This window comes from Rhodamnia argentea, chromosome 4 (genome assembly GCF_020921035.1).
Source record: "Rhodamnia argentea isolate NSW1041297 chromosome 4, ASM2092103v1, whole genome shotgun sequence".
Lineage (NCBI taxonomy): Eukaryota > Viridiplantae > Streptophyta > Magnoliopsida > Myrtales > Myrtaceae > Rhodamnia > Rhodamnia argentea.
In genome coordinates this window covers 9,313,010-9,337,467 of record NC_063153.1, presented here as the reverse complement: position 1 = coordinate 9,337,467, position 24,458 = coordinate 9,313,010, and the positions used below count along the sequence as shown (strand labels likewise).

At 39.3% G+C, this 24,458-nt stretch overlaps 4 protein-coding genes across 12 annotated transcripts in view; 3 read left to right on the top strand and 1 right to left on the bottom strand.

Moving 5' to 3' along the window:
* LOC115753718 (adenine phosphoribosyltransferase 5-like) overlaps positions 1–13,356 on the top strand; it is a 29,314-nt gene extending 15,958 nt beyond the window's left edge. For 3 of the 4 annotated variants that reach the window (XM_048277280.1, XM_030692470.2, XM_030692469.2), the window contains 4 exons: positions 213–362; positions 440–498; positions 677–749; positions 1,099–1,388. In XM_048277280.1, the coding sequence (XP_048133237.1) occupies positions 213–362; positions 440–498; positions 677–748 (281 nt within the window). In that variant the 3' untranslated portion in view covers position 749; positions 1,099–1,388. Of the gene's footprint in view, positions 1–212; positions 363–439; positions 499–676; positions 750–1,098; positions 1,389–13,344 lie in introns of those variants that run through there. The other variant, XR_007198076.1, reaches the window with a different exon arrangement.
* On the bottom strand, positions 3,029–20,558 carry LOC115753703 (14 kDa proline-rich protein DC2.15-like). Of its 3 annotated transcripts, none has more exons than XM_030692437.2 (2): positions 20,552–20,558; positions 3,029–3,735 (listed from the first exon to the last, which is right to left on the bottom strand). In XM_030692437.2, exon 2 carries the CDS (start codon positions 3,711–3,713, stop codon positions 3,348–3,350), a length of 366 nt encoding a protein of 121 aa, XP_030548297.1. In that variant the 5' UTR covers positions 3,714–3,735; positions 20,552–20,558; the 3' UTR covers positions 3,029–3,347. The 3 variants fall into 3 exon arrangements, with proteins under 3 accessions (XP_030548297.1, XP_030548296.1, XP_048133238.1); XM_030692436.2 differs by lacking the exon at positions 20,552–20,558 and adding an exon at positions 19,673–19,678; XM_048277281.1 differs by lacking the exon at positions 20,552–20,558 and adding an exon at positions 11,188–11,192.
* Positions 3,985–17,564, top strand: LOC115753702 (vesicle-associated membrane protein 711). Of its 4 annotated transcripts, none has more exons than XM_048277277.1 (5): positions 3,985–4,023; positions 14,217–14,444; positions 15,867–16,057; positions 16,383–16,546; positions 16,949–17,306. In XM_048277277.1, the coding sequence occupies exons 2-5, from the start codon at positions 14,228–14,230 to the stop codon at positions 17,037–17,039; spliced, it is 663 nt and encodes a 220-aa protein (XP_048133234.1). In that variant the 5' UTR covers positions 3,985–4,023; positions 14,217–14,227; the 3' UTR covers positions 17,040–17,306. The 4 variants fall into 4 exon arrangements, with proteins under 4 accessions (XP_048133234.1, XP_048133235.1, XP_048133236.1 ...); XM_048277278.1 differs by having other exon boundaries at positions 3,990–4,022; positions 14,221–14,444; XM_048277279.1 differs by lacking the exon at positions 3,985–4,023 and adding an exon at positions 17,349–17,564 and having other exon boundaries at positions 14,205–14,444; positions 16,949–17,052.
* On the top strand, positions 18,616–24,096 carry LOC115753698 (synaptotagmin-5-like). The gene is made up of 13 exons (XM_030692425.2): positions 18,616–19,080; positions 19,287–19,391; positions 19,623–19,673; positions 19,792–19,912; positions 20,269–20,396; positions 20,736–20,837; positions 21,026–21,100; positions 21,376–21,455; positions 21,838–21,988; positions 22,112–22,342; positions 22,643–22,924; positions 23,160–23,273; positions 23,805–24,096. Exons 1-13 carry the CDS (start codon positions 18,976–18,978, stop codon positions 23,946–23,948), a joined length of 1,689 nt encoding a protein of 562 aa, XP_030548285.1. The 5' UTR covers positions 18,616–18,975; the 3' UTR covers positions 23,949–24,096.
* Positions 24,097–24,458: the final 362 nt, after the last annotated feature.

Genomic DNA, 24,458 nt, shown 5'->3' with positions numbered 1-24,458 from the left:
GCTTGTCTTCGGGGAGTAGGGTTTCCTATATACGTAGAGATCACGGACAGGGTCATGTCAGTGTAAGTCGTGTAGATGATCTCTGTTTGTGTCGTATGCGGGCGTCTATGTTTTGTACTTCGTCTGCATTCTGTTTGCTTTGTGTGTTTCATAGAGGTAGAAAGGATCTCAATTGCGACAAGGCCTGCAATGCTTGTTGATGATTCATGCAGGTGAAGTAATATCAGAATCTTACGTCTTGGAGTATGGAACTGACTGTCTCGAAATGCATGTGGGTGCTGTTGAGCCCGGGGAGCGTGCAATAGTGATCGATGATTTGGTAGCCACAGGTGGGACCTTGTCTGCTGCCATAAAACTTTTGGGTAAGTCTGGCCTTTAATCTTGCCTCGTGCATCTCATATGGTTTTATGCTGACCTTGATTTTAATTTTTTTGGCCAGAACGAGTTGGGGCTGAAGTAGTTGAATGTGCTTGTGTTATTGGCTTGCCTGAGGTCAAGGTAAGGCCTGTTAAGTACTGAGTACTGTTCTTTCACGTCGTATTTGTCATTGAATCTTCCCTAAAGTGATGCAGCAGCATAAGCGGATCACCTTTTCTCTGGTTTTGCCCTTTCTGTAGATGATGCATGAAAATTAAATGCACATTTCCCGAATAGTTTACATTTTCCGAACATACAGGATCGCCGCCGGATTAGGGGGAAGCCACTTTATATTCTCGTGGAGCCTCGGCTATTAGATGAATGCCGTTGAGGTAGGAAAAACTCCCTATAAAGTCGATGAAACTTTGATCGCATGGTTTTGGGTATTTTATGAATGTTATCTTCTTTTGTCTGGGCTCTCTGCTGGATTTGACGGTCCCTACCGAATAGATGAGTACATGAGGATTAGCTGTCATATGCTGATGTGTATTTGAGATTCCGATTCATCCGCCATTCTTTTGATTCTTCATCGTAACGGAACGGCTGATGCTATTGCCTATTATTTTCGGTGATCGTTGTGCAGTTGAGTCACATGATTAGGCCTGTCCAAAACATCATTCATCTCAGAATATGTAATTTTACCGCGTAGCTTTGCTTTTAACCTCTATCTTGGTTTTGCAGCTTTCTAGTCAAAGGTCGTGCTTGGGTTGATGAAGAGAAATGTGATGCTTGAGCTGCAATGGTTAGTGAAGAGTGGATTCTCTGCCCCACCTGGGTCAAATGCATCTTGTCCTCTGCTCCAGATATCTTTAGTTTGTGCACCGTTTCATTTGTAGTTCTGAACAAATTATCATTAGGAATACCCTCAGCGGGTCTTGTTTTTTTTTTTTCTGTTTCTTTTATTGATTTTTTTTTCTTGTCTTTTTGTAGATCAAATGCCCATTTGTAGCTTGATAATTTTACCATTTCTGTAGTAGGGGATGGCAATTTAGATGGTGCAAGTGATCATTGAATGTCTAAGCCAGGCCCAATTGTTCTCTGCAGACTGGTTTGATTGGGCGGGTCTTTTGGTTGCTTGTCTGGTTCAGCTTTGCTAGCCTTTAGCCCCCATGGAGCCGAATCGAGAAACCATTGCGGCCTTCGCGACGCTAAAACACGGCCCGACCGAACGACACTATCAGCGTTTTTGAGCATTCGCTAACCGCGTTCATGTCGGGTTAGAACGAGGGGTTTTGTAGTCGGTTTGCCATTCTTCTGTGCTTTTTTCATGCGGGTTTCAACATGGTTTAGTATCAAATTTGTTGGTCCACACTCTCGACCTCAGAAGCTCAGGATGTCAGCATTCTGGAATGCGTGGCGAGCTTTCTTCCTCCGCACGGAAACATCCTTGCGGCGGACCAATCGGATGCGAGGATGAGGGATCCTGTTGGGCCCCTCCCTATCTTTAGGTGTCCCCCTGATTGGTCCGAGCGTTACGCTTCGGATGAAGGGAAGAACAAGTGCCTGCGTACGTGCGTTTTGCATGGAGATGAATTGTGGCATATTTGGGGAAAGGGACTCAGCATGTGAACTTCTGCAAACCGACAATGGCCAATTCTCGTGGCTTACAACCGGCAACCAAGGAAATATCTTTTAGGGTTTCCAACTGTTTGATATGCACGCGAAGTCGCCTACCTATCTTGGAAACATTGGTCGATATCAAGTCAATCGCATTTCAAAAAGTATTTGGACGTAAACCGAGGCTCCCACCGTAAGCGCATTTTAGCGAAAATAACTTTCGTAGAACGGATTTTTGGGTTCGATTTTTCTCAATGTAACTTTTGGGATCGGATCATTTAATCAATTGTTCTTCATTGGTCTCCTGTTCTCGACATGGAGGATTTGCCATGAACACGATAGAGAGAGTCTGCGTACTTTTGTGTATGAAAGTAAATTGAGGATACACCAACTAACCACAACACTCGTAAACACACTTAGATTTGCGCATTTATACAATTCTCTATGCATGTCGGCATTCGCAACTTTCTTCCGTAGCCTGCCGAGAAAAGTACCAAAAAATTTATAAACTTATTGCATTAGTACCAATTCAGTCTTAAACTAGAACCAATTTAGTGATAAAACTTTTCACATTGGTACCAATTCATTCCATTCAGCCAATTTAAGCCATAAATTACTGACTTGGACACCGGCCATCCTACGTGACCCTCGCTGGTCATGGGTCGGCAAAGGCAATGAGAGAGAGAGAGAGAGAGAGGAAAAAAGAAAGAAAAATAAATCACATATATTATTAAAAGTTGTCCACATTAGCACCGGTTGTGCCACGTTGGACGACTGTCGTCCAAGTTACCAATTTTAGGTCTAAATTGGTTGGATGGATTGAATTGGTATCAATGTAAAAAAGGTTTGTGACTCCATTGAAAGGTTTAGGACTAAATTGACACTAATGCAATAGGTTAATGAATTTTTTGGCATTATATATCTTTTGCAATGGTAATAAGTAGTTCAAAAAACACAATTGCAGCGTCTTTAATTATTTAAAACACATTTAACGGAATTATCTTCATGGGGATCTGAAACTAAATTGACATATACTATAATTAAAGCCAAAAAGGCAAAGAAAAAACTACGAGTGATTATAATTAAATTGACAAGATTACCAACCATAATCAATTAATCATTACAGAGACGTATGGCAAACAAGCTTGCCCAGTTATTTCCAATAAATGACACAAACATCAACAATAACCAAATAATTAAAACCGTCTCTTTACCTTAAAGTACAAATAACCAATACAAAAGCTCATACAACACTCGGGAAAGAAATGATTGCACCCAAGAACATTACAAAGACGACAACGTTGGAAGACGCAAACACGCATTAAAGCAGTACAAACATTCGAATGAAGACCCCATCTTGATGAAATCTTTTCCTATTCGCACTGGAAGCCAGGAGGGATTGACTTCGCACATGCGCTGACGATGACGCTCAGTGCAATGGGAACGTTCAGGTGGATTCCCAGCACATTGGCCTTGATGGCGGTGCACAGGCAGAGGGCCACTTCCAAATCGGCCAGGCCCTCGAGCAACGCGCAGCACGGGCTGGACGGCGGGGTCCCGACGGTGACGCCCACGAGTCCGAGGAGGTCCACGCACACTCCGAGCTTCAACGTGTCCCTCGGGCAAGCGGCGGGGGTAGGGCACGGGGGCTTCGGCGGTGGCATGCACGTATTGCAAGCGTTGGAGACGGCCGTGAGGAGGAGGAGGGAGAGAATGAGAATGGGGGTGGAACGAGCCATCGGGACGAAGGAAGGAGAAGGTCTCTTTTTTTTTTGGTTTAGGGTTGTTTCTTGGAGCAAAGGATGAGGTTGAAGGAAGGAGGGTGTTGAGTGATTTAAAGGGGGGATTTGAGAGGTGGGAGTGTTGTGTTGTGGAAGGAGATAGTGAGGTGCTTGGTGATAAGTTTTGCACCACAATTGTAACGTTTTGTATGCATGCGGAAATTGGGTGTTATCGTTCTTTGGTTGCTACTAGGATATTTGGTGATAACACACAGTATGGAACGGTGTAGAGAGAGAGAGAGAGAGAGAGAGAGAGAGAGAGAGAGAGCCCTTTCCTTTTTGTCGAAAAAAATTCTAAAGTAAGTCTAAAAGATAAATCAACTTGATATAGGTTCCAGAGACTCGCTTATTCCACAAAAGCGGGTCCGTCATAGCTTCAAAGCACAACCGCGGCAGATCACCAAAACTCGCATCGGTGATGTGTTGACCCGAAATTTCCTTTATTGGTAGCTACGGCTTTGCCAAAAGACGGTGCACATTTAGGTTCAAGGTTCCTAGCACCATCACTGTTTAGAGACAACAACAACAATATCAACATATTGAACGAACATAGAAAATGCATTGTAAATCCCACATATATTTCTAGATTGGATTAGAAGAGTGCCTAAATCTAGATATTACTCAAGATCGGGAGAGAAGATCCGAAAAGTAAATACCAGTTGATTATAAAATCACTTTCGGATAAGCTGAATGCTAAAGGAAGGTAACCCCGTAGACTTGAGAGGTGATTGACTATATGGAGAAAGCACCGGAACCAAAGCGAGCGAGTAGATCCGGAAGAGCAAATTCAAAGAGCATATTCTTTCGAAATTCTTGCGCTACGAATTCCGAGCTCCCATGATAAAATTCTCCACTTTTGTAGAGTAAATCAACGGTGTCATCCTCGAAATCAATGAAGAGATAGGAAGAGGGAGAGGGGAGGGAGAGAGAAAAGTCCTTTAGGTTCGGCGTTCCTAGTACCATCACTGTATAGAGACAACAAGAACAATATCAACATATTGAACGAACATAGAAAACGCATTGTAAATCCCACATATATTTCTAGATCAGATTAGAAGAGTGCCGAAATTTAGATATAACTCAAGATCGGGAGAGAAGATCCGCAAAGTAAATACCGGTTGATTATAAAATCACTTTCGGATAAGTTGAATGCTAAAGGAAGGTGATCCCATAGACTTGAGAGGTGATCGACTATATGGAGAAAGCATCAGAACCAAAGCGAGCGAGTAGATCCGGAAGAGCAAATTCAAAGAGCATATTCTTTCGAAATTCTTGCGCTACGAATTCCGAGCTCGTGTGATAAAATTCTCCACTTTTGTAGAGTAAGTGAACGGTGTCATCCTTGAAATCAACGAAGAGATAGGAAGAGGGAGAGGGGAGGGAGAGAGAGAAAAGTCCTTTAAATTACGGGTTTTCTTTTGGCAATGTGCCACCTTTAGATTAATTAGTCAAATTGCCCTCTTAACTCACTCGACATTTGTTTGGATCTACTCTAAGTCATAGAAAATAACCATGGCTTTTATAGTATTAAGCATATGATCTGATATAAAAGGCCGTGTAACTTTAGAAAGTAACTAGCATCTTAAAACAGTTCCAAATATCTAATATGAACCATAGATGGTAACACGCAGTGACATATACTCACAAGCCATCTGTTCGAATCGTAGTCTTTCGTCAATTCATCATAGTACATTAATTCTCTAGGGTTAAGTACTTATGGCTTCAAGATGACATTACAATCCCTATGATTTTCCAGGGTTGGAATGAACATTTGGTTGGAAAAATTGTACAAGTGGCTAGATTGTCCGAAGCCAACAAACAGAAGAAAGAATCAAGGGAGTCTTTGGCGGGTAAATAGACGGCCATGGCTACTGGCTAGAGCAAAGTTGCAGCGAGCAGCTGAAGCAGGATGTGGGACAAGCGAAGGCATGGCTTTACAGCTCGAGACATGCGTGTTTGATGCTCGCTGCCTTGTCTTCTACCTCGTCCGGGAACGACAGGATCGATTTCATCGACTCTTTCCAGCCCCCACCCCACCCCAAACCAGCAATTATTGAGGCCAACCCTTCACATGCTCCAGGAATTTCCTCTTGTCGGGGAGTCATCATCTCTTTCCAGGAGGGAGGAGGGTTCCCCAAAGAAAGGGGAAATGTTTTTAGGCATGGTATAATCTCAACTGTTGATCTCCATATCATCGCCTCCTATTTTGCGTAAAGCACTAATTGATTAAAACATCGCTAGACTATCAGATTAGCAGCTCGCCGATGAGAAATACAATCTTTCCATACACGTTATGGTCGTTTTGTTCCTAGGCTGGTTGATTGAAACACCGCAGACTCGTAGGATTGAGAAAAAACTTTGGGCGATACAGTGCTGCTTTCGTTTTCCTCTCTCTCTCTCTAGGAGCTGTTTTTTGTTCGTTTCTTTCCCAATGTTTGCGGCTATCAAGGATTCGGAGAAAATCTTGTAGCCCAGCCATGTCGGGGGGTAGATCTCTGAATTGTCCACTTGCTTATTGGAGATGCGTGCCGGCGAAGGCAAGCGCGTTTCCTATCGAAGAGATAGCGCGGGCCATCTCGACGATCCGTCTCGGAGCCTAAAAAAATGGCGATTTTAGACGGCCGTTTTGATACGTGAAGAAGGCTCTAGCACTTTCTTCCTCGCTCGTGGAGTTTGGATTCGGTATGTAGTTCTTTTTCATGTCGAATTACGATAGTTACGTAGCTTGAAGTAGATAATCTTAAAAACTAAAGCTTATAGATGGAGATGTAATCAACGGATGTCGTTGGTTCGCATGGTAAAAAAAAGGGGCCATTCGTCGCACCTGGTTCCTGTTAATGTTTCCAAAAGATGAGACAAGAAGTGATAGTAAGACTTGTACGAGACAAATTCGAAAAACAAGAAATGGTTGCACCTGAATTTGTCGTACAGATCTAGGTCATTGCGAAATTATTGCGGCTACGTAGGCCGGGCAATGGGAGGGCCAAGGAGGGTCTTGGGTTTTCCTTGCTTTTATCCGTTTTAAAAGGAGAAATGATTATGCGATTGTAATTGGCTCATTCTAGAGGTTAACGATCTATTTCGGATCATAAAAAGATAAATTACTAATGATTAAAAATTATAGTGAAGTCCCTTTTTCAAAATTTTATGGCTCAAAATATATCGTTATTGTTACAGTCGCATAAAAATTATTACACCAACAAAAACCCTTTCAGAAGTAATGGGAAGAGTTGGGATGGCTTTCGACCTGGAAATACTTGCTGCCATGGAAGTTAAGTTTCCTCTTCGTGATGTTAATGTGATGTTAATTTGAAGTCCATCAATTTTGAAATTGGACATAGCAATTGCGAATAACACGACGGGGACGACAAACCGCTCGAATACATGCATATATTAGGCAAAACGATCTTGATTAACATGTCGTGATCATATTTATTTGTGATTCGTGTCGAGTGATTTTGTGGATAGAACAACTTAATAAAAAGATAAAAGAGAAGGACAAATTTCGGCCAAATGCCTTGTTGGGTCGAGGCCATTATTGAATAAAATTTGAGTGAATGAATGGGTATAGAGCAATAGATTTTCTCCATATGGTAGGTAGGTTGAGCCCAACGTGCCTTACATTGATGACCCTTCTGTTTCATTTTTGGGCCGTAAATTGAAGTTCCTAATTTTCTTAGGCCCAAATCAGAACGGCCCGCCGAGATCCACCTAATCATTCCTCTTAAGTGTTTTGAGTAGGTGAAAAGAGAAAAAAAAAAGTTGAAATTGTGATATGAGAGGAAAATAAATCGTAGGGCACGTTTATTTTGCGCAAAATTAATAGTTTCGAAAATATATTTTAAAAATGTTGGCTTGTATCGCTTACAAAAATAAATGATGAAACTATGAAAGTGACTAGATATAAATTGTTATCGATGATGAGAATATCCTTCGTTCATTAATTTTTCTAAGCGATCATTTTTCAAAAAATAGCTTTGAAATAATTAATTTTTTCGCTAAGCAATCGGAGTGTGGTTTTCGAGATTGGTTAAAAGTGAAAAGTTTAGGCAGCGTATAGTACAACTCCGGAAAAAGTGTTTCTTTTCCTAAAGTGTTCCCGAAACATTTTGGAAACAGAAACGCGTATGGTAAAAAAGCGTTCTCAAAGTGTTCCGGGAACACTTTTGAGAAACAGAAACACTTTTCGAGCAGAAACAAAAAACAAAAAAAACTTGCTTTTATACTTTTAAAACACTTTTTAGAAACACATTTGGAATATTTTTTAGAAACAATTGGGAAAAATTTTATTTTTGAACATACTCTCTTCTCTTTTGTTCTTGCACAATGTTGACATCCCGATTTTTTTTATCATTTTATTTTAAAAAATTAATTAAAAATACCAAAACAATTCATAAAATTATAAAATCAACCTTGGAAGCTTTGGCCTAGCCTTAGGAATCAATTTTGAACAAAAAATATTTTTCGTAATTTTTCACATTTTTAGGATTTATTTTAATTATAAAAATAGCCAAAATCGGGAAAAAAAGTATTCGTGATCATAAAAATGTGCAAAAATAGTCCATATTTTTATTTTAAATCTCTTTTCATTTTGGCCTCTTAAAGTTTTAAAAATTCAGTTTGAGACCACATGCCTCTTCATTGAACATAATCCTAAATTGACTAAAAAATTTCATTTTAAATCATTTTAGCCAAAAAATTTTACTTTTAGAGTCATGACATGAGACTTTGATACCCTACATCTCATTTCAACCCTCATATTTGGAAAAATTACACAATTGGACTAAAAGGACTTAAATGCACAAATATTTCTCATTTTAGTCCCCGGTTTCACTCAAAGTGTAATTAATATTTTTCTAGGGGTTCCCATTTAAAGGTAATCATATTTTTAACTACTCGGGAACATTTACGTGTGACTCATAATTGTAATTTTTCATATATATAGAAAACATATTTGATGTTCTCGTTGTCCAATTCCAATTCGTCTTTGTTGACACCTAAATTTTGGCTATCCCTTTTAGTCATTAATTTTTGCATAAAAATTAAGGACTACCCTTAGTGCTTAGAAAAATATTTAAATCATTCTTCATATAAGATGGTTTATTTTAGGCATCACGTTTCGATTTGGACCGGTGGCAGATGAATTTAAAATGATGGTTCTAAGCTCTTGGCGATGAAAATCGGCTCAAACCCACAACTGAAATTTGAAATGATTGTTAGAGTTGGTTGTCCAGAATCTTCAGAGGATATAAATAGTTGAATGAGATAACATTGATCAAGGCAAAAAAATTGGAAAAAGTGATTTGGCTCGGTATGGTTTGTTAGGCTCTCTAGCCTATAAAAGAATCCTTTACAGAAGGGTGATGGGGGCTTCGTAAAAAAAAAATGGTGACCAGAGAGAGAGGCAGCCATTCTTTTGAGAGAAAAGTGAGCATTGGAAGGGAGAGCAGAACGTGGAGCTCCACAGTACGATAGGTCAAAAAAGTTAGGGGGGACCGATAATTTTCAGCAAGGATTAGAGAGTAGCTGAGAGTTTGATTGTCTCTTCGAGGTTGAGACAATTCTCTTAAAACCGAACCATTGTGCACCTACCCCCTCGAGTCGTAGCCTCAATCTCCGCCGATCCTCCTCCGTACACGATGTGACCTCACCATCCGGCGTTGTTCTCCATCGCCCAGCAACTTGTTCTTTGGCGCTACTGATCCAGCACTAATCTCTTAAAGTTTAGGACTCAATTCGAGCCTGAACGGTGGCTGTTTTGGGACGTGAATCTGTCAAAGGTGTGCTGCTGGGAGTTTGCTCAGAAAAGGTGAGTTTTCTTGACTTTTAATCACTGATCTATATTTGTTTAACTGATAGTATGTGTATACGTGCATGATCTTGATTGAAGGAATGTTGATTGGCGATAAAAAAATAAAAAAAGTTCATTTTCATGCTCAAAATCGGAAATTAATGATTCACTGTTAAAAGTTCAGACCTTCTCTTTGGATGAGTTCGTTTTAACCATGGAGTTGCTTGAATAATTTTTGAGAATTGATGTAATTCGATGTGGAAAATCTTTTTCTTAAAAGATAAATTATTCGGCAGTTTTAAATGGTTCGGTTAAACAAGGACAAGGTCGGACTTATTTTTGGTAAACTAAAATTGGAATTTTTGGCACACATGCAACCTACTTGGCCGAATCATGTCGTGGATAATAACCATGAAAATTGGACTAGATGAAAAGAAATCAAAATTTGTGAGCAAGATGAGGTTTCAGTACACATGTTCACGGCCAAAATTTGACATGCGGATTAGCTTCGTTGCAATAATTATCTCTTGATATGCTGTGTTCATCCGATCGTTTGTTTGATATTGTCTCGAATATTGCATATTCACTTGCCTAGTCCAAAAATTTTGCGTCTTAAGACACTCAAGACATATTTTTGTGATATCGCCTATCCTAGAAAGTTTCATGAATGCATTGCATGAAGGTGGATTTCTTTTTTTTTTTTAAAATACACAGGTTAGATCGGGAAAATTTTATTTTCCTAATCCGCAACTTGTCACACGAGCAAGGATTTGAGTTCAATCGTCAATCGTAGAATTATCAATTAAAGATTGACCCAAATATTCGGGACATATTTTCAAAAATCAGTTGAGATATCCACTTTCCCGATTGATTTAATCGGCATAATGTCTTTAGGATGAATATTTTCTTGCGTGATATTTAAAATTCTAAAAGATATTGCGTTGGATCAATTATCATGTTCAAATAAATTTGCATCCTTAAATTAAAATCATGTAGATATTTGCATGTTAATTTAATTTTAGAATAGGTTGATTTAGATTCGCATTCTAGGATAGAATATGCATATTTGCATTGATTTTCATGTCTAAAATAATTTATCCGCTAGGGATTAGGCAAACCTGAACCCTCAAATATGTAAGATAATTATCTTTAGCCATAGTTTTATTTAGGGTCATTCATTAATCTGAAAAAATACAAAAAAATTAAAACAAACTTGCCATGTCATTTGCATGCTAGGTTTAGATCATATAGAATTTGCATGTTTAGGTCTTCAATTAATTCGTAAGTCATGTAGTCAATTTAATTAGATCGTAACATCATTTGTACATTAGTTTCATTTAATTGCATGTCATCTAGGTTAGTCGGGTAGTTAAATTAATTTCATATGCATGCTTAGGATTTCCTTGCATTTAATTTAATTCATTTGCATCTTAGATTAAATTCATGCATTATATAGGTTAGTCTTTATCCCATTAAAAAGCAAAAATTCAAAAATGAGAACAATTTGTCTTGGTGTATGCTTTCTACAATTACCTTGTTCAATTAATTGATTGTGCAATCGTATGATAACCTTTGTTAGCGACTTAGGTTAAAATCAATTAATGTTGCCCAACAAAATTTTTTTATGAAATAAAATGGTACCGAAAGAGCGTTAGAGTAATCTAGTGTAATCTAGTCACCGGACTTAAAATCTCTGGTTGGTAGAAGTAATTTAGTTCTCCCACTAATTTACTTAGGTTTCTAATCGACTTACCAAAAACGATTAGTGGCGACTCCAATCAAATATTTTTGCATGTTAAGTTGCGATTTGGTATGGACTTGGGAGAGTCCAAGTTAGGTTAGTTGAATAATTGACCTGATAATCCATTAGCCTAGAATCTTCGAATTTTAGGTCTCGGCAGTCTTCTCTTTCGGTTTTTTTTTATAGTTGATCTCATCCATATTGTAATTTGATAAATCGTGCATAAATTACTTATACATATATTGATCTAATTTGATTTAATAAGTTAAAAAGATAAAGACATCTTAATTTTAATATATATAGCCCCCTTAATTAAATGAAAAAATTAGGAACAATTTTTTTGCGCTTACTAAACACATTTCTTTTCTTTTTCTTTATTATTCTAGGAATAGAAACTTTATGTAGTTACCAAACGTATTTCTATTCATTTTTTATTCCGGAAACATAATTTTTTTGCGATTACCAAACGCGTTTCTGTTCCCAAAAATCGTTGTCAGGAACAGAAACAGAAAAAAAAAAGTGTTTTTGTTTCAAAAGTTGTTCTGGGAGCTGAAACGTTACCATACACAGCCTTAATCTCTTTCTTAAAAAGTAAATTTTTTAGCAGAAATCGATTGAGGGAGAGAGGGCTTGAGGAAGAGAGCTTGACGTTGAGAGATTGAGTATTGATTGTCTCTTTCTGATTTTAACTTCAGGAAAGAAAAAAATATATATATTAATTTTTTAAATGACTCCAAAACTATTTCTGAAGAAAAATATGCTTTAGAAATAAAAAAAATAAAATTACATAATTAAATAGATTTTTGCTCTAGAAGTAGTAGCACACCTGTAGAGTCGGCAGCACGGGAAAAGATTATTAACGCAATAATATTCTTTTGGGCCGGCAAATCATCAATTCAATCGAATCCTCGATAACGACGTTCGTGTCCATTTGTGGTCAAACCTTGGTAACGTGTCATCACCGATGACGTTGGTTGGTCGGCAGCTATCACGAGCCCGCCACGTGCGTCCATAAACCGTCTCTTTGAGGTTTCGTGAAAAACCGAGCAATATGAAGGTACTTTATTTAACTTTAATCATCGTTATTTCCCACAAAAATATTTTCATAATAACGAATCACGCCTAAATATTTTCATCGCTGGTAAAAAAAAATTATATGTTGAATACCTCTTTTCGTGCGAGATATAAATGATTAAAATTAAGAGTCTTTTTTCAAATCATTAAACAATCGAAGGAGCGACGATTTTTCACATTAAATGCATAATTCACTCCGAATTCCACATATTTATTTGGATAAGGACACATTGTTCTTATCAGAAGAATGAAAAAGAAAAGAATAGCGATATAAATGATTTATGAACTTTGACACAATCATATTCATGAATTTCAAATTTGTCCAATGTAATCCTTGACGTCCGTAAACCGTTTCTTAAATCTAAATATGTACAAAAAATTTCAAAGACCACGTCGAACAAATTAAAAGTTTAGGAACCACATTGCAGATTGGGCTAACGTTTACGGGCCCACATTGAATAAATCTATAGTTCAGCACATTGGGCCGGAAAGTTTCGATCACAAAAACTAAGGGCCAGTATGGTAACCATTCTCATTCTCCGATTCTCATCCCAGAATAGTAAAAAATGAGAATGCTGTTTGGTAACGTAAATAATTCTGATTCTGATTACGTTATCGGAATCGGTTTTGAAGAATCAGAATTAGTTTTAAAGTAAAATTCAGAAGCAAAAAAAAGTTGCTTACGGAAAAAGAATGACTTTTGAAAATAGCAAACAAAATGAAGTCTCACATCTCTTATTTTTTCCTTATAATTTTCTCGTCATTTTTTCCCCTCTACCTAATAAAAATAAAATAAAATAATAATTTAAAAAAAAAGACAAAAAATTTAGAAAATCCTAAAAAATAGAAAAAGCTTAGATTATGCTAGTTTGACTTTATTTTCATAAAATTGGGCCTAAATTTCATAGATTTCACTCTTCTACAAAGAATATTGCGGATGATGAGGGCATCCAACATGCATACTAGTAGCCGTGCGTCACAAGATGTTTTTATGTATTTAGAAAACGCAACATTTAAAGAACTTTAAATATCATGTATTAAAATTTGTATTTCATTCATGACATGCTAAAAAACAATGTATTTTAAATTATTTGAGTGTGCATTGAAAATTAGTCTTTAATTTAGGATGAAATTTTATAAATTATCCGGATAGTTATTTGACTTAAATGAAAAAAATAGGGAAAGAATCATTTTTTTTTAAACATAAATTTTGTGCAGTTATCAAACACGTTACGATTCTCTAAAACTCATTCAGAATGAGAATCAAAAAATTCATTTGAACCAGAATCGGTTTTCTCGGATCAGAATGAGAATCAGAGAATGAGAATGGTTACCATGCGGGCCCTAAACGTCCATAGACTTTATGATTTGATGGTTCGCCGAATCAATCAAAAGTTGCACAAATTCGAGCTCAAAATGAATAGAGGGATTTGGAGAAAAAACAAAGATTGGTGCAAGAAAGAGAGAACAAAGCCTTCTTATGATTTCATCTTGGAACTTACGAATTCCGTGATGAAGCTTGCGATTTTCACTATCTTTTTTGCTTGGCGTTCTTCCCATTTCCGTAGAGAAGGGAAAGATCTATCCCCGTGCACATCCCAAAGGGCGGAAAAGGAAATGGAAGAAGATAATTAAAGTTATATCCTTCGGACCCGACACCCAGCAAGAAAGAGGAAGCGGAACGAGCTAAACTTCGTGCTTCGTACATCTGTACCCGCCACGAAGCTTTTCTTGATTTGACCTCCATCCATCACAGAGCTGAGAGAGAAGAGGGAAGAGAGAGAGAGAGAGAGAGCAGTCATCTCGGTTGATTGCTTGGTCGCTACCTGGGGTTCATCCTCCGAGCGAGAGAGACGGAGAGGGGTGATGGCGATACTGTACGCGCTGGTGGCGAGGGGATCGGTGGTGCTGGCGGAGTTCAGCGCGACGGCCACGAACGCCAGCCAGATCGCCAGGCAGATCCTCGAGAAGACCCCCGGCACCCACGACAGCCACGCCTCCTACTCCCAGGATCGCTACATCTTCCACGTCAAGCGCACCGACGGCCTCACCGTCCTCTGTATGGCCGACGACACCGCCGGCCGTTAGTCCCCCCCAGCCCCCCTCTTCTCATTTTCTTTCTTTCCTTTGCTGCCCTCGATTCGATTCCGAGACGTGTGCCGATTGGCCTCGGCTCGATGCGTCGCCTGCCTGATCTCGGAGCGATCGAAAACGACTTTCCTTTTGACCGTGAGCAATCGCAGCTTGATTCGACAAGGCTCCGCAATTTGTCGCTTGTGGCTGTAGTCTCACGTGTTTCCTGTGGATCTCAACTCATATACACCAACCTTGATTCACTTACGCGGCGTTTAGGATTGATCGCCTTCGATTAAAAACGTGATCTTTTCGCTTCCTTCTTTCATCCGGTTAACCGAGTAGGTGAAATTCGCGGAGCTTATGTAGAATTTGGACCTGGACACGTGTAGTTCGCAGTTTCACCTCACACCCATTTAGTCTGTCTCTCTTACTGAGCTTATTGCGGCAGCATCATTAGCATTCTGAATTAGGGTTGGGGTAGTGCCAATGAGATGCTTGGGCATCCCTGTCCTTCCTCTTGTGCTTCTGAAGATATGACCGCCATGTTCACAAAACTAGCAAACTCACAGAGACCAAATGATTATTTCTTACTACCTGAACAGCCTTTCCAGTCTTTCATGGATTCTATGTTCGGAGTCCTTCCTGAAATTGGGTGAGGGGACAAGGGATCTAGCTACGGTCAATGTAATAAGATGATTTGAATGGTTACCTTCTTTATTCCAAGCTTCTAGTTTCATGTGATTAAGGGGTTGCTCCCTCTCTTGATTTTCCTTCGACCTCCTAAGTTGAAGCACTCTAGTTTTATTTGTTTGTCCTCTTTATTCCTATCGATTAGTCATAGTTTGGTTTTCAGATTACTTTCAGTAAGAGATTTGGCTGTTTTGAAGAGTTATACAGCTTTTAATGAGCTTGGTTTAGATTGAGAAGACCTTCAGCATTGTCCCCCGTGTGATTGCAGTCAGTGTAGTCTAGCATCCTGTTTGCCTCTTTCTTCTGCATATCTTTAGGTTAAGCAAAGAGAATGCTAATTGAGATTGGTTTGTCGTATGCTTGGTGATGTAATAGAATCTTGTTGGGTCTGCAATGTGGGCTACTTGACTAAATGCCCATTTAAGGTCTATCTGTCACTCAGTGGATTACATTTGTAACTCAGTCTTCGTAGACCAGTTTTGCTCATAAGCAAAACTTCTCTTGGCGGATATTTGAATTCCCATTAAGTTTAAGCATGATTTGTCATGTTTGTTGCGGAGTGGAGTGCTTATTCATAAAGAGAGATCTTCAGTGCTGTAGATGAAGAGTTTCTGCAATACTTGCTAAGTTGAAATTGTATATACTCGACTATTGTCTATTTAGTTCCAGCACCTGTGCAATGTACTCAGACATCTTTTTGGTAGATTTCCACTAAGTTTAGGTTATCGATTATGTACAGGGAGAATTCCGTTTGCCTTTCTTGAAGACATTCATCAGAGATTTGTTAGGACTTATGGCCGTGCAGTTCTCTCTGCTCAGGCTTATGCCATGAATGATGAATTTTCAAGGGTTTTAAGCCAGCAAATGGAGTATTATTCCAATGATCCAAATGCAGATAGAATTAATCGGTTGAAAGGTGAAATGAGTCAGGTAAATTCAGCACCCTTGTAACGTAATGTAATGTACTGTAAAATGGGGTAAAGTCATCAGCCTTTCATCAACTATTGTTTTCGGTTATTGCATCTGAAGGCTACTTACCAGGAATGTTTAGATTAAGCAGTGTACCTAATAAGTTGCTGATGTCATAAATTAGGTTCATCTATCCAATAAAATGAGATGGATATATGATGTGTATGTAGTGCAGCAATAAGTTTGCATGCTTAAAATTAATGTGGCTGGTATGCATTGGCTCAAGCTGTTTGTGTATGAATTATTAGGGTAGAAGTTCCTTTTGCTGACACTGGTTTACCTATAGGTTCGAAATGTCATGATTGAAAATATTGACAAAGTTTTGGATAGAGGTGATCGTTTGGAATTGCTGGTTGATAAAACTGCCAACATGCAAGGGAACACCTTCCGGTTCAGAAAGCAGGCTCGTCGCTTCAGAAGCAATGTATGGTGGAGAAATGTGAAGCTCACGTAAGTTCTGAGTTCTTTGTCAATTTAGAACAGTCTTGGATGAATTCAAATGACCATCAATTATGTTTCATGTGAAGTTTGGTCTGAAGATGACTAAAATTTCATTGCAAAGTGCAATCATTGAGAATTTACGCTGATGAGTCAAATGCTATTATCTTAGGCTTGTTGAAAACTGCAATGGACTCACATTATATGGTTGAAGATGGAATACTTTCTTTTCATCAATACTACCCGAAAAAATATTGGCACAATATAAAATTTTCAGCTAAAACCATGCTCTGCTACTTCCCAAGTCTAGACAGAGAGGCAGGGCTTTGGATGTTCTTCTTTTTTTTGGTAAGGTAAGTATGTTTGGATGTTCTTCTTTGTTGTCACTAATAAGATGTTTCTGACACTTTGCAGGGTTGCGCTTATTATTCTCCTTTTGGTAATTGTTTATGTTGTACTAGCATTTGTCTGCCATGGCCTCGCTCTACCATCCTGCATTAAGTGAGGATCAATGATTGGTGAGCTTTGAATATTCTTCTTCGATTGATTTAACCTCCCCTGTTTTTTTGTTCTTTGTATTTGGGTGAAATTGGGGATTGTTGTAAGGTGTCTTGGTTCTCTTGTCCAGGATTTGAAATTCTTCCTTGTGTGGTCGCGTGTGTATGTGTTTCTAATGGAGAGTGGAAGAGGTTTATGTCTCTCATCTACCTTATTGTGGCTTGATGGGTCAAGAACAAATTTTTCTGGTGTAAAATTATAGAGATTGCTTAGACTTTGGATTCTTTTCTTCAATGGTAAAAATTGACCAATCTAGGATACATTGTTTGCTTTGATCCATGTGAGTGTGACCAAAGAGGAAGAAGAAGCTATAGAGGAATGCCCCGACCCGATGGAGCTATCAAGCTCGTGTTCTCGAACCTTTTTAGTCGCGCCGACATGAATTTTGGGAAGATTCATTCTGATTTTAGCTGCAATTTCTATGATTGCAAGATTTACTTTTGGCGGGAAGATTCTATAGAACTCAGTTGACTGAATCACAGATTTCTCATCCAGTGATTGCTAATAATGGTGTTAATTTAGACATGGCCAAATGGGCCCGGCGGCCCGAAACTGCCAGTTCCGATCCGTTTTTAAAAAAAAAAAAAAAAAGGGGAGACACGGGGGAAAGAGCCGTGGCCCGTTGGGCTCGGGAACCGGCAGTTCCGAACCGGAACCGGCCCGGAACCGCTGGTTCCACCTTTTCGTGGAACTGGAACCGCCGGTTCCTAAAATGGAACCGGCCATGTCTATGTTAATTCTTCGAATGTGTTAGTCATTTTGATTCTTTCACTGGTCATTTTTCTCAAATGTGTTGGTAAAATTATGGATTATGTGGGATTGTCCTTGTCGAGGGATGTGAATTCCCATGGTGAGAAATGTGAACGAGAGATGAAGAAACTCTTCGTTCCTGCTGTAACTGAAATAGAACCTTCCCTGTCCCAACAGAGGTTAAATGTCTCAGAGACTGTCTTAATCTACCTCTCACGCTCACGAATCTGAAAGGTACGGACTTGATTTTCCAGGGCATCGTCAATCAAAGAAATGTATTAACAAATCAACTTCAGGACAGAGGAGATGTCTGATTATTTCTGGGATAATGGTCGAACATAGCAGAATTATCACGAGGACTCCTTGTGGTTTCATACCAATTCATACGCATGGCCAAGACTGATGTGAATCTAAATGTTTTTTTACTTGAAGAGTCCGAGATCCTAAAACTATGATGTCCCGCCTTCAGCTTCAGCAGATAAATGACTTCGTTTCGTAATTGTTAAGAGTTTTCACCGGGGCAGTGCCGGTGATTGCAATCTTTGCTGGCTGTATAATTTTGAGGCGATCGACTCTGAATGATTTAAGTAAACAAGCGAAGAGTCTTATTCACGCACTCGAGAAGGGTTCGTCCTATTCCTCTACCATCATTCTTAAGCAAAGGAAAATTGATCAACGAACAAATTACACAATATACGTTGTAAAATTCCCTTTTGCACATTACAAAAATTATGTATATCATATTCTTTTATTTGTCTGTTTGGAAAGATCTTTTGCTTAAAATGCTTTATGCCTCCACGGAGCGTCACAGAAGCAAAAAAGAGTGTTGTAGTAACGAAAAAGCCCGCGAGTTTCGCGTGCAAACTGGTTTTAACCCGAGAGGAAGGCATTGCAAAGTTGAAGAAAAGAATCGAACCCGAAGCAGAGATCCAGCATTATCGTTCACAATTCATTGCAGTTCCTTCAAAACGATCCGTTAAGCTCAATCACATCCATCTGGAGTCCTCATCCTTCTGCAATGCCACTCGCTACTGCTCATTGCATGATCCCTGCGAGCTAGAATTCTTGCAGAGTCTCGTGCTCAGACCCATCTAACGTCTTGTACCAAGGGAGGAAAATTAAAGGAGGGAAGAATGGGTTTCGTCTCTGGCCTGATCACTGGGTTGGCCCTTGGCATTGGGTTGGTTTTCGCATTCGCTTATTACGAGAGTATCCGATCCAAGCGTCGCTCCGATTTGGTATACGCATATACGTGCCTCTTGTCCTATGTCTTCTCTTTTAATTTTGGAACGATTCTGATATGTTGTCACCCTGGTGATCTTTAATCTGTCCTGCCATGCATGCATGCATGCATATTGGACAATGCATAAGCTTGTGCTGTTTGCTATTAATTTGTTTCTCCGTTTCTTATTCTGTATACTTTTTTTTTCCTGATTGGTTGAAGGCGGCGACGATCGCGGCGTTCACGAGGATGACGTTGGCAGATTCGAAAAAGATCCTGCAAGGCGAGTGTTACCCTTCTTGGGTTGTCTTTACTCAGCGACAGAAGTTGAGTTTTTTTTCCGTTATATACCTCACAATTCTTAAGGTTTTGTTTCCATATAACCATGGATGGATGATCATTTTGTAATTGTGTAGTTAATAAGCTTGCATCCATGTTTATGTGTGCGCATCATTTCATGTGGCACTTCGTTGTAGGAAACTAATTGTCGAACCAAGCAAACTGATTGTATTTTAATGAGGCGATTGCTCTGAGACTTGTTTCTTTTACTAATTCCAGTTAAATTGGCTCAACATCCAACTTAAGAAGATTTGGCCTTATGTTGACACGGTATTTTTCCCTCTCTTCGCCCACCACCTTCATCGATCTTTCTGTCGTTATGGTATATACAGGTGATTGGCCGCTGTTGTTTTTCTCTGATAATGTTTCGAATCGTTTGATGCCCCAGGCAGCTTCTGAGCTGATACGAAATACTGTAGAGCCAACTCTCGAGCAGTATAGGCCGGCTGTCTTAGCATCCCTCACATTCTCGAAGTTGACTCTGGGGACAGTGGCTCCTCAATTCACAGGTTCTTGTTTTCAAATTTAGTACATTGGTACTGAGTAAGAAGTGCCATTGCTTGCTAAGAAAGAATCAAGTCAATGACGCACAGAAGTGAATTGCTTGATACCGTCTTCTCTGTCGAGTATGCGTGTCAGACAAATTATTTTTAGAAGTAAATGCAGATTGACATTGCAAATTGAGCTCTTTACTAGTCTCGGTTATAGTCTGATAAGGAACTCGTCTCGAAAGAACTTTCATCTCCTGTTAATTCTTGTCAACACTGACAACCGGATGGGTACTTTAGTCTTCTTCATAAAGCCGCCATTGTTTTGAGGTCCATTGGGAAAAGTGGCTAGACTCGTTAAATATCATGTGCACCAGGAATTTGGATCGTCGATGCTGAAAGCAAAAGTGGGCAAATCACCATGGAGTTGGAAATGAAGTGGGATGGTGATCTTCTTATAGAACTTGATATCAGAACGCTAGTTGGCGTAGGCTTGCCTGTGCAGGTAATTCTAACCACTGCTTTTCTCTGCATGGGCCTTTGTCTCCCATTTCAGGTCAATGTGAAAATTTTCTGCAGCCATAAGCAATAGACAACCACAAATTTATAAAAAAGAACTACAAATTCTCTTTTAAAGGCATCTTAGATTGCAGTAATTACTTGTTTTCCTGGAAGAATTGAATGAAAATTTCAGTGTTCCGTCGATGTCGTAGCACAACTTCATCTTGCTTTGGCTGCTAATATTTACAGTTGATTTGGTATAGGTGTTTTCTAAAGATGGCATTCAGGTCATGCTACAAGAGTGAACTTATAGCTTTCTCACTCGTGTCACCCTGCTATGTAGGTGAAAAATATAGGATTTACTGGGGTTTTCAGGCTAATTTTCAAACCACTAGTGGATGAAATTCCTTGTTTCGGAGCTGTTTGTTATTCTTTGCGAGAAAAGGTGAGATTTTCAGTTTCTTTTCTCTCACCCTTTTGATCATCTACACTACTATATCACAAGATACAGAGTACTTTAAGGTCTAACAATTTCAACATGGGTTTATGCTTTGTTGGACCCGCCCTTTTTTGCACTACGTATGGCATTCGAAGCTCACACTTGGTGCTTGTTTTTGTGCCCTTTTCTAGCAGAAGAATCTTGACTTTAAACTAAGCATTGCTGGTGGTGATATAAAAGCAATCCCTAGGGTTGCTGAAGCTATCGAGGTCTGCTATTTTCTCTATCCTTGCTATTTGTGTTCTGTGCCAATGATCCCAATATCACAGAATGAGTGGATAGCTTCCTGGATTGCCTAAGAAATAGTTGAGAATGACAGAAAAATGGATGGATCGTTTGGAGAAACTGTAGATCGTGACAAATAGCCTCGTGAAAACTGCAAGAAACTGAACTTATAGGTTGCTCTAGGCTGTTGTTGGAGCAAAGTGCATCAATTTGGCAATTTTTACCGAGTTTGCTCACTGGATCATGTATGCATTTTCAGGAAACAATACGGGATGCTCTTGAAGACACATTGACATGGCCAGTGAGGAAGATTGTTCCCATACTGCCTGGGGATTATAGGTACAAATCGATAAGATCCAACTAGATATCAACCTATGAAGGAAAATTCACTCTATTGTTGTCTTCACATTCCTGATGATTTACTCTGGTATATGGATACATTTGGAAAAACAAAGCTGAAATAACTATATTTTTTTTTTTTGGTTTGTACAACTTGCTAGGCGAACATATCGTGTCCCTGGCCAATGCTGTTTAAATGTTAGGCCATCAGTAACAAGCTATAGGGTGCTCAAAATGATGGCATGAGTAGCAGACTTTCTGTATCGACTGACAAAGTTTCTTGAGAAAAGTGATGTCGGCATCTATTTATACTTTTTCTACATAGAAGTGCTCTCATACCAATGCGGATTGTTTGGTGTTCTTTGGCTATGCTCTGTGACAGTGACTTGGAACTGAAGCCTGTTGGAACATTAGAAGTGAAGCTTGTGCAAGCAAAGGACCTAGCCAATAAAGATCTTATCGGGAAATCTGATCCATTTGCTGTTCTATTCGTGCGTCCACTGCGGAGTAAAACGAAAACTAGCAAAACCATTGTAAGTGAACTAACTTGCTCCTTCTGTAATATTGAGAAAGAAAACCTGCTCCAGTATACCTATTCGAATTCTTTCTTTCCGGGGAAAAGCAATAGCTAATTCCTCTTTTCTCGCCGTTTTCAGAACAATCAGTTAAATCCAGTATGGAATGAGCATTTTGACTTCATCGTCGAGGATTTATCGACCCAGCACTTAACAATAAGAGTTTTCGACGATGAAGGCATTCAAGCTTCTGAACTCATCGGTTGTGCTCAAGTTCCATTAAATATCCTTGAGCCTGGAAAAGTGAAGGATGTGTGGTTATACCTGGTGAAGGATCTGGAGGTGCAAAGAGATACAAAGAACCGGGGTCAGGTCAGATAGCATCCTGGATTTTCCAACACGCTCTTCTTGATTTCACCTAACCTTTTAGTTCCTTTGAATGTAAATGAAACTATTTGTTTCCTTCAAGCATTAAGAAGGAAATGTCTCAATTGACAGCACAGCGTGTGTCTGCTTATTAATTCATCAAGAAGGAAAGGGTCTGTTGTAAAGTTGCAATTTTGAGCGCAGAATTACATTTTCTTGTAGCTGCATTTGCTTGAATTTGGATAAACTTTGTTTAGGCTATTTAAAAACATATGGTCCCTCTTTTGGACTGTTTCTTGTCACTAGGTGCAATTGGAGCTCTTGTATTGTCCCAAAGGCACGGACAATATCATAAAGAATCCGTTCAAATCGGGTGTGAAGTTGACATCGCTCGAGAAGGTGCTTGAAGGCGGAACCCACGAAGCAGATGCAACTTCATCTCAGAAGAAAAAGGATGTGATTGTTCGAGGAGTACTGTCCGTGACCGTGATCTCAGCCCAGGATTTGCCGGCTGTTGACTTGATGGGAAAAGCCGACCCTTATGTCGTTCTTACGATGAAGAAATCGGGAGCCAAATTTAAAACCAGGGTGAGATCCTGCAGCAGGCAGCCTTATATGTTCAAATCTTTTTCCACCTAAAGATTCAAGAGAGCCATTCGTCACCGTCAGCCCTCCGGCCACCTAAAGCTGCTTCAGAAATCCTGGATTGGATTCTAAACGTTTTTGAATGAAGCTATCTGATATACTTTCCATTTATGTTATCGTATTTTCCATTTCCTTCTTGTTGACTTCTAAGCGCCTTTGGTCATTCTGTTTGAATTAGGTGTTGAATGATGTTTTGAATCCGGTCTGGAATCAGACTTTCGACATCATTGTGGAGGATGGGCTGCATGATATGCTTGTTGTAGAAGTTTGGGACCATGACACTTTTGGAAAGGTACTTTTCTCCTCCTTAATCTTTTTTTCTTTTAATATTCGCCTTCAAATGCGACGTGATATATAGCATGTAACATAAGAGATGCATGATTTCCACTCTTTGTGATAATTCTGTGGTTGGTGAAACTTTTGGTTTGTTTTATGTGATCTGTCAAAAGAACAACTATAAATACAGAGGAGGAGACAGTATAAGAGCACCTTATGATACACACCAGATATCATGAAAGACTGTACTGTTTCGAAAAGGATGATGTAAGATCAGCTGTGCATTGCAAATGGCAGATGTCTCGAAAAAATTTATCGATAATCTCGACTTTTCGGAGTTCGCTCTGCAAAATCTCAATGGATAAAGGAACAGTCAAGAAGAGAAAATAGATAGAAAACATGATGCTTGTGAAAAATCAGATTTTTAATGGCGACTTCCGGACAAGCTGTGATATTACAGTACCATGCTCTTGGTCTTTCCTTGTTCTTGTTGATCGGCGAGTACCATATCTCTTGCCTAATCCTGATCTTGTTCTTAACTTTGCAGAATAAGATTGGGAAATGCATAATGACACTAACCAGGGTGATATTAGAAGGGGAAGTGCGGGATACTTTTCCTTTAGATGGGAAGTCGGGAAAGATCAATTTGCATCTCAAGTGGACTGCACAGCCCGTGTTCCGCAACGATTGAAAGATGAGCGAGGGGAGTGACGGTTCTCAACTTCTTCATACATCTGCAGGCTCATGAGTGACAGATACATCATACAGGAAAAACAGATGTAATATGATAAAACTCTGCAACCATGCAAAGAAATCATACGGCTTTGTGTTTTCGGTAAGAGTTTCAAGCAAAAGTTAAAGAATGACAGGAGAGATACAGATTGGTTTCGCGTCTGTAGATGTCAGAGAACATTATTACAAATTACACTGAGATTCTTGTAAGATCAGATAAAGCATCTATTGTTGGAGAGTTCATTGCACAAATGCTTGCACAAAACCCATTCAAAGGTGGCGCATGGCTTATCTCATGAGAAGCATTTTCTCCAGCACAAGCTTAAGTGCTACTGAATTAATTCTCTGTTGGTTTTCATGCGGACGGACAGGGCATGAAGAGTCATCATCTGTCTGGCTAGGAGTGTCGTATATAACGGGTGGTGATTTCCATCTAACAGCATAAACTTCCCATCCATTTGATAAATAC